An 8557-nucleotide genomic window follows, 5' to 3' on the forward strand; every position below is an offset into this window, starting at 1 on the left:
AATACAAATCAGAATATTTATATGAAAATGCCAGAATACCAAACATGTCCATCTTGTTATATCTGCAGTGGATAAACATTCTTCTTGCCTCCTTATTTATAATTTAGCTTGCCAACAATAATGTGTGTTCTCTTGTTGGAGACATTTCACACTCCATTTCCCGTTGACATTGCTGTTGTCATGAGTATTATTCTTGAATTATGGGTAAAGGACCAAGAAAGTATTGTGCATTGTTTGAGTATCTCACGGCAAAGAGGTGATATATGGCTCTTTGCTCCACCCAGGAGAAGAAGCTGAGTGTGGCTTGATTAAAAATGACAATGATATGCACCGGAGGTAGATAAACAAAAGGCCTAATCATGCGCACCTTGGTTAATGGCTGCACTGATGGCCTATAGACAAGGGTGTTTGGGGTAATTGGTCTCAGGTGTGATTATAAATTCATATGCCATGATAGCATTTGAAAGTAACATTTTCCCATTTGCAGGGTTGTGATAAAGACATTCACCTTGAGAAATGAAAACCGCTGATGGCCTCAACTTTTAACTTGATAATATTCATCTACTAATTTAGCACTAGGACCACAGAGACTATCTGACAGACGGTTCAGGGTTTTATAATGCAAATAACTCTGTTTTAAATAAAAACTACAAGCCTCCAACCATGACTTTTCCTTAATGTGTTTTTGATGTTTTCTGAAGCCTAGAAGGTTTTAAAACAAAACATGATACTTCTGAGCATGTATTACTCTGATCGCAGTTTCACTATTATACATTGTTACCATCTCAATTCTAAAATGAAAAATATCACTCTTATTTGCATAAAAATGCACTAATGTAACATTTGAAATAGTCATCTTGGAAATAATCACAGGATTATGTGTCTGAACAAGTCAATCTACACGTCATCATGCCACTTTTGTAAGTTGAACTAGTAATGAAAGGTTATCTGGTAATAATACCAATCCATTTTGAATCACAGCAGCCCAATACTTCCCAAAATCCTTTCATGCCAGGCAGCTGTGACAAACATCTTCCTCATGCCGCTTAGGCTACGAGACTTCACAATTTGTCAAGGGGATGCTTTCCATCCATCGCCCTGGCATACGAGCGAGGATGAAGAGGATAGAGTGGAGTCAGAGGAATAGGACAAGATGTGTTGCAGAGAGGAAGACAGAAAGAGACAGAGAAGGAGGGGAAGAAAACAGACAGTAATCCACTCAAATACTTCCTCATCCCTCTTTCCTCAGCTCAATTTGGCAAACAGTACATCCTCCGGCCTCCTCCAGAATAAGGGCTTTGTAATAGTTTTCTCTCTGTCCGACAGCTGGTTGTTCACACTGGCAGCCAATTAGGATGGAAAGAGAGAGAAAGACAAGAGAGAGGATGGAGAGGGAGAGAGATAGCCTGGCTCCTGCAGTAACAATGGAGAGGGGGAACATTATCTGAGGCCACAGCTTTAGTGATGATTTCCTGTTGCACGGACAGGCAGCAGCACTTCTAAACAACAGCCAGAGGAGCTGGATAGTCTCAACTGATGCTACAATTATAGATTCATAGAACGAGAATGAATGAGACAGTGTGATGGTCTTTGCTAATTCAGTCAGATAATATAGAATAAAATACTCAAGAACTGAAAATGAAGCTGCCAGTGATTGTCAGTTCTCATTAAGTGAATTGCAAAACATCACCAGACACTTATTTCAAAGTTTCAGTCTCTGAAAAAATATTTCATTATTGATTGTTCTCCCACAAACAGTGATCTGTCCAATCATAGCTTAACCACTACAGCTTTGCATTTACAGGCTACAGTGGTGTTGTATCTGTAATTAAAGCAATACTCTGTATGACTGTAAGGGTTTGGTGGTGGGTTTTTTTTTTATTATCTTTTTGTAACCAGAGAAAAAGTGTAAGAAATGGATTTGAACAGTGTGTTTATCTGCTCTAACCTTACTCTTAACTGACGTTGTTAGGATGTTTGCTTACTAAGGCCAATAAATGTAGATACTGCATTGGCCGCTGCTGTTCATTGGAGCAATACGTCAATGCAGCTGCCATCTTTGGACAGGGGAGCCGCTTCTCTTAATGCATGTACTGTATGTCTATCCATGCAAGAGGGTGATTTTCAAGTGGTTTTGTGTAGACAGTAACAGTAAGTGGTTTTAAGCCTTTATATAATTTATAATTATAGAATTGCCATGCACTACTATATTATATATTTGTTGCACAACAAAAATAAATGATTTACTTAATGGAAAATGAAGAGCATGCTCTTTTCCACCTTAGTGTCAACTCAGGTATAGTTCCATAAAATACCTACCGTTATCATGCGGGGGTTACACTATGATTCTGTGTGTGTGTGTGTGTGTGTGTGTGTGTGTGTGTGTGTGTGTGCGTGTGTGTGTGTGTGTGTGTGTGTGTGTGTGTGTGTGTGTGTGCGGGCACGTGGCATTCATTGGCATAACAAGGGCAGAGGTTCTCCCACACTCTGTACTGTCTTTTTTCCATGCTGCCTTTTTTTTCTCCTCCCGATCAGCTGAGTAGCTTAAGCTAATATGCAGAACTTGTGATTGCTAAAGCAGAAAATATGATTAAGTCTCTCCTCTTTTGAAAAAGACCCTCTGCAGTGTGGAGATCCAATAGGCTTAACAAACAGTCTGGGTCAGGAGACTGCAGTGTTCATGGCTGATTATCTTTCACGAAGACGGAGTCTATCACATGGAAAGACGGCCGTATTTGATCGGGTCACAACTGAACTGAAGGTTTCATTGTTTGTTTGTACAAACAATATCACATACAGTATCTAAACAGGGTTTACAGGCCCATAATTGTATATGCTCAAGACAATATTTATTGCTATCCAGAAATTTGTACAATTCTAAATAGTCATGCAGTTACCTTATTGCTAATTTAGTACTCTCTGAACTCTCTAAATGTCCTCTTAAGTACACCACTTTGTTATTTTCTAGATCATGTATTGTGGAGGGGAGAGGGCTTCTTTTCTTAACTCTGTCATTTTACAAAGCAAAACTTGGAATACTTCTAGTCATTTTATGGGGTCATATCATTCTCCCAGCTGTAAAGGTAACAGAGCATGTGTGATAAGCTTCCCAAAAGATGCAAAAGCACTTTGTATTAAAAGGCTGCAGAGGTCAGAGTGATGTTTTGCTTTCATTTTTGGATTTTGTCAGGAATTTAAATGGCTTCAGTGCTGTCAAGGGGCACGTGAACATGAGACTTTAATTTGTCTGAACAAAACACTGCTACAGTGACCCTGGATGGAACACTGTGGCACATCCACCGAAACCACACACACACGTACATAAAAAAAATGAAATAATACTGCGCAAAGGGCTTAGGGGATAATCCAAGCGAGTGGAGTGTACTACATCGTCACAGGAATTAAATTCCCTCTGCGTCCAAAAAAGGACATGGCAGTAAGGATGGGTCAGCGGATGACACAAACGGACACGGTCACAAAGCTGCTCTCTTTACTATCTATCATTCTCTTTCTATTCGTCTAAAGTGCAGCCTCTATAGTAACATTTTTGACACGGTTAATTCGGTATCTGCCCCACAAAAGTAAAACCTTCAACCACCCCCTAAGTGATGATTGCATGTCTTGATATAACAGTGAATACTGAGTTGTGACACTTGAAGTTAGTGTACTTGTCAGGTCAGTGGAGGCATGGCGGTCCTGAGGGGACATTCATGAGAGAGATAAACAGCCAATCTGACAGACAACTATCATGTTTTACCAATATGAATCTATAGTAACACTCACACACTCATACTTCTCTCACATAAAGGCTTAATGAAGTCTTTATGAACCTGGTTAAAGGCTATTTGGTGCACGCATTTCCCTCTGAGTTAAGTTCACAACAGTTATGCCACAGTTGGCAAATCACCATACTCAAGGGCCAGTGAGTGCCCTGTGCACTCACAACATTTTCCAATTAAGGATTTGTGAGGCATTAATGTGGCATGGCCTTTTGCAAACATCATATGGGTTTCAGGTTACAACAAGATTGAAATCTCTTATAGAGCTGCAGAGTGCCCCGAGAGCTAAAATAGAAACAGAATGATGATGCAAGTCAAAGTTGTGTGCGTCTTTACAATAATCCGGTGCAATCCGTGGAGATTGAAAAATGGCTCGAGAGAACATGTTTTCTACGAAGCTGTTATTTCTGAGGCTACACTGGCTTTATTGTAATTCTTGTCCCTCAGCAATTTAGTGTTTTAAAGGTCCCATATTATAAAAAGTTAAAAATCTTTTTTGTTATAAAGCAGGTCAAGGTGCTATAAACATAAATACTGTGAAAATATTGAAATTCAGAGAAATGCACACAGCCTGTATACAGAAACTGTGTCTTTAAACAGGCCGTCAGGACTTCTGTATGGTTGTGATGTCACAACTACTGTATACTATATATAGGTAGAAAGTGGTAGAAAGGGTACAAAGATGCTGACAGTGAAGATGTGGAAAACTCAGAAAACGACAATCAGAGTGGACTGGGCTTTTTCAAGAGGGCGTCTTTAAGAGGCAGCCGCTAAAACGGAGCATTTCAGACAGAGGGTGAACACAGGTTTATTCAGACAGACAGTATGAGAAGAATGCGTTTTTTGACATCATGATTACATCATCAGGGCATCAGACTTGACAAAGCTCCTCCAGAGTCACGGATGACATTATACAACTGTTTTGCCAGGCTCAATGACAACTGAACTGATCTTCATGTGTTATATCTTTGGAGTGCCCCTTTAAGGTTATGCTAAAGTTAGCAAAGATAGCGCAATCTGTGACCAGTAATTTGCGTCTTTGCTCAGCAATTGTCTTTTTATAATGAAACATTAGTCCGATAATTAGTAGGCCTAAATGACTCACTGTTCAGTGAAAATGGCACATAATCTAACGTAACTATTGACAATTACATGAGAGATCATTGGAATCCTTCTTGTAAATGTTGCCTTTACTCCACTGTGTACACTGTTTCTCTTGTAATTTCAGCGTCATATTGCAAAGTCAGGCAGATATTTCACCTTGAGGAATTTGTCCTTTAGCTTCTGCCAGCTCTGTGCCACTCAGCACTTTTTTTCCCTCCAGACTCCAGAAATCATTATCAGCCACTGTGGGGTATTTAAATAGCCGCCAAGTTGGTACTTTGATATTCCTCCTTCTCTTTGACATGCTTAACTCTCACTGATCCCACTGAGATAGGCACGACTGCAGCAAAGATTTGGGGGTAATTCTTTGTCTAAAGAGGTGCGTGTGTCTGCTGGAAATGTTACGCTACACCACACACTGATATCTGGACATGGTTCGTTTGAGTCGGATCTGTCCAAGTTAGATACAGATACGTGTAAAATAATAAAATAATCTGAACCTCTTATTTTCTCTCTCATCCACCGAGCCAACCCACATTCCTCTTGAGATGCCAGAAAAATCAATAATGCTGTAAATTTTGCAACAGTCAGAATGAGGAAGAGTATCTCTGTTTTCTCAATAAAATAAGTGCATTGTAATCGCATACCACACAGCGAATCCCCGTTTTTTTATTTGTATGGTTTAAACGTGTGTGTGTGTATGTGTGTGTGTGTTTGAGTTTATGTGAAACTTTGAGTGTAAAAGACGTTGCACAATATCATCCACTGCAGTTAAGGGGATGTGCCCCTTCAGATGCGTTCACACAGCAACATTACCAAGCACACACACACACACACACACACACACACACACACACACACACACACACACACACACACACACACACACACACACACACACACACACACACACACACACACACACACATACACACAAACCTACCATTCATGCCATTGTAGATGCTCCGATGGTGTGGCGACAGCTCGTCTCCAGCCGTCCTCCTCTGCCCGTCTCTTACCGGGCTGCCAAACTTCACATGGTCAGGGCTCAGACTGTACTGGTGCCTGTGAGTTTCGGGGCTGCCCCCCTGGACCACACAGCCTTTTTCATGATGCTCAGTGACCCCTAAATGTGCCTGCCGGGGCTCAGGGCTCCCGCAGCCTGTGCTGCTAATGCTGCTTCTGTGGTGCCTCTGATAGAGCTCCCCGCTGCCTCCCTGACCCAGGAAGTGCTGCCTCTGACCCAGAAGGAGATCAGAGCTGTGGTGCTTTGGGTGCTGCTCTGGACTGCGTCGGCCCACATTCCTCCCGTATTTTTCTGGGCTCAGGCCCCGCATAACTCGACTGTGGTCAGGCACAGATATGGAGCCGCAGCGTGGCCGGCAGAGCTGGGGCAGTGTGTATGGGTACTCCAGGCTTGTACTCCGGTGGCGCCCAGCAGGGTGCTCAGGGCTGGACACCTCCCTGTCTCCTCCACTTCCACCTCCTATTCCACTGATGCTGCTACACCTGGGTTTGTGCAAAAGCTCGGGGCTCCGTTTTTCTCCACCACTTCCAACCCCACCCACCGCTGGAGCCAGGTGAGACTGCTTATGGTGAGGGTGATCAGAGCTGTCAGCGCTCCCTGCGCTGGAGGTGCTGCTTCCATCCCCCACGTCTCTCATCAGGAGCCCCTGCCCGGGCACCAGCAGCAAGCTACTCTGGCTGTCTATAGAGTTGCGGCACCCTCCCACACCTACGCTTCCTCCCACTCCACTTCCTCCGCCTCCACCTCCTCCACCTACCACCACCTTCTCCTCGTCCAGCAGCAGGCAGAGCTCCTTCAGCTCCAGGTTCTCCCGGATTACCTCCTCCTGTCGAAGCTCCAGCTCCTTGAGTTTCTGGAGGTAAAGGGTCACTTCTTTGCGCATGATGCTGGCGCTGTAGCGTCCCAAGCGCTGCCACTCCCTGGATACACGCTTGCCTTTCTGACGGTCGTCGTCCAGGAAGCAGCACAAGTCCCGCAGCTCGCGGTTGTCCTCTTGCAGCTTCTGGTTGATATCCTGAGAGGAAGACAAGAATAAAACAGGAGGAAATGAGACATGGATTAAAGTCAGGCCTAAGCATTAGGAAGCATCATAAAATCCGACAATGCCGATCAAGGCAGAACAACTACTTTTTATTCGGTACAGAACAAACTACTTTGTCTTCTATTAATTTGATACGGACTATGTCGCTGCAACCATTGTCCAATTTCAATCAATTTCACTGCTCTTTTAGATATCAGTCAAATGCTGCATGCAATCATAATGAAATGAAATCCTAATCCTCTCTGTCTTTCCCACAAAAGCACTGACTCACTTTGTGCCATTCAATGTGAAGTACATAATGTAGATCAGAATGCTCTGCAGGAAATGGCCACACACAGAAATAACACTAGGTTAGAGCAGTGAAATCACACGCCCCAAACATTTTACACCCAGCAACGTTTACTTAAACATCCCTACTTCACCTCCCCATGAGCTCCTTCTTTTCTCCCCTCCCTTTCCCGCTCTCTCCCTTTCTTAGCCCCCAGCTCTTTCCTGTGTAATTAGGCAGCTTGGATGGGTGGAGAGGTGGCGAGGTCTGCTAGAAAGGCAACTGATCCCCATGTGTTTCATCTAAGGCTACCTCAGGCTGGGTCTCAGCTTTAACCGTAAACATTGTGGACCCTGTGCCATATTCCTCTTATTAGCAGTGCAGAAAATGAAGGCAGTGTATAAAGGTCACTGAGAAGGAGAATGCTTGCATATACTTTCAAAGAAAATGCCACGTTGCTTTAAGGCAGACGGTAGGCTACCGTAGAGCTATGTGCAGGAATGTGAGGTGTGTGAAGCGCAAACAGGGAGATCTGGACGCCAGATTTGAGCATTGGCATAGGAACAGAGGGACATGCCCTCCTTGGGTATTAGGAGGATGAATTTCTACCTCGTTGGCCTGTAGGCTTTAACTTCCTCTCTGTTTTATAAGCTGAGTGTGAGGGTACATTTTTGGTACATTCCCTTGTTATTTAACTCTTCTTGATTTCTGAAACCCTCAATTTCCCAGCTGCCCAGCAAAAGTTACATGAAAACTTTAAACCCCATATAGGTAAAGCATGCCAATAAAATGTCCACATTTATCGATATCAGATCCTCATACAGGCCTACACAATAAACTTCAGTGATACCATCTATTCTCACACCCTGTTTGCAGAGCTGCTCTCTGAACAGCACATCCCTCCTGCCATGCGCGTTCTCAGGTGCGCTCCAAACCTATGATCTCATCCTTCACCAATGCGCGCCCCCTCACCTTCAGCCCCCTGATCTCGTTCAAGTGCAGCTGGAGGCTGCGATTGACCTCTCGGATGAGATTCCCGTGGTCCAGAATCACGCTCATCTTGTCGGCCTCAGACCGCCTCAGCCGCCGCACCAGATCATCCTTGGCCCACTTGAGCAGCTCCTCGTCAGTGAGTCCGGAGATGTCCTCCGCTGGACTTTCAGTCTTCGCTATCGACAGCTGGAGCTGGGGCTGTGGCGGCGGAGTCGCTTTCTCCATTGGCACAGCTCCTCCGGCACCGACAAAGGGCAGAAAATAGTCAGAGGCTCGTTGGCAACCTCCGCTCGCATCCGCTCCCCGGTGGATTTAATGAGGAAATGGTTACCGGCAGAAAGTCA

General features: G+C 44.0%; 1 protein-coding gene across 1 annotated transcript in view; it reads right to left on the reverse strand.

Moving 5' to 3' along the window:
• ccdc85al (coiled-coil domain containing 85A, like) overlaps positions 1–8557 on the reverse strand; it is a 28504-nt gene extending 19947 nt beyond the window's left edge. Inside the window, exons 1-2 of the mRNA XM_083925205.1 lie at positions 8193–8557; positions 5827–6925 (exon numbers count right to left, since the gene is read on the reverse strand). Of these exons, the coding sequence (XP_083781331.1) occupies positions 5827–6925; positions 8193–8438 (1345 nt within the window). The 5' untranslated portion in view covers positions 8439–8557. The remainder of the gene's footprint in view (positions 1–5826; positions 6926–8192) is intronic.

Source organism: Echiichthys vipera, assembly GCF_963691815.1.
Source record: "Echiichthys vipera genome assembly, chromosome: 2".
Taxonomy (NCBI): Eukaryota; Metazoa; Chordata; class Actinopteri; order Perciformes; family Trachinidae; genus Echiichthys; species Echiichthys vipera.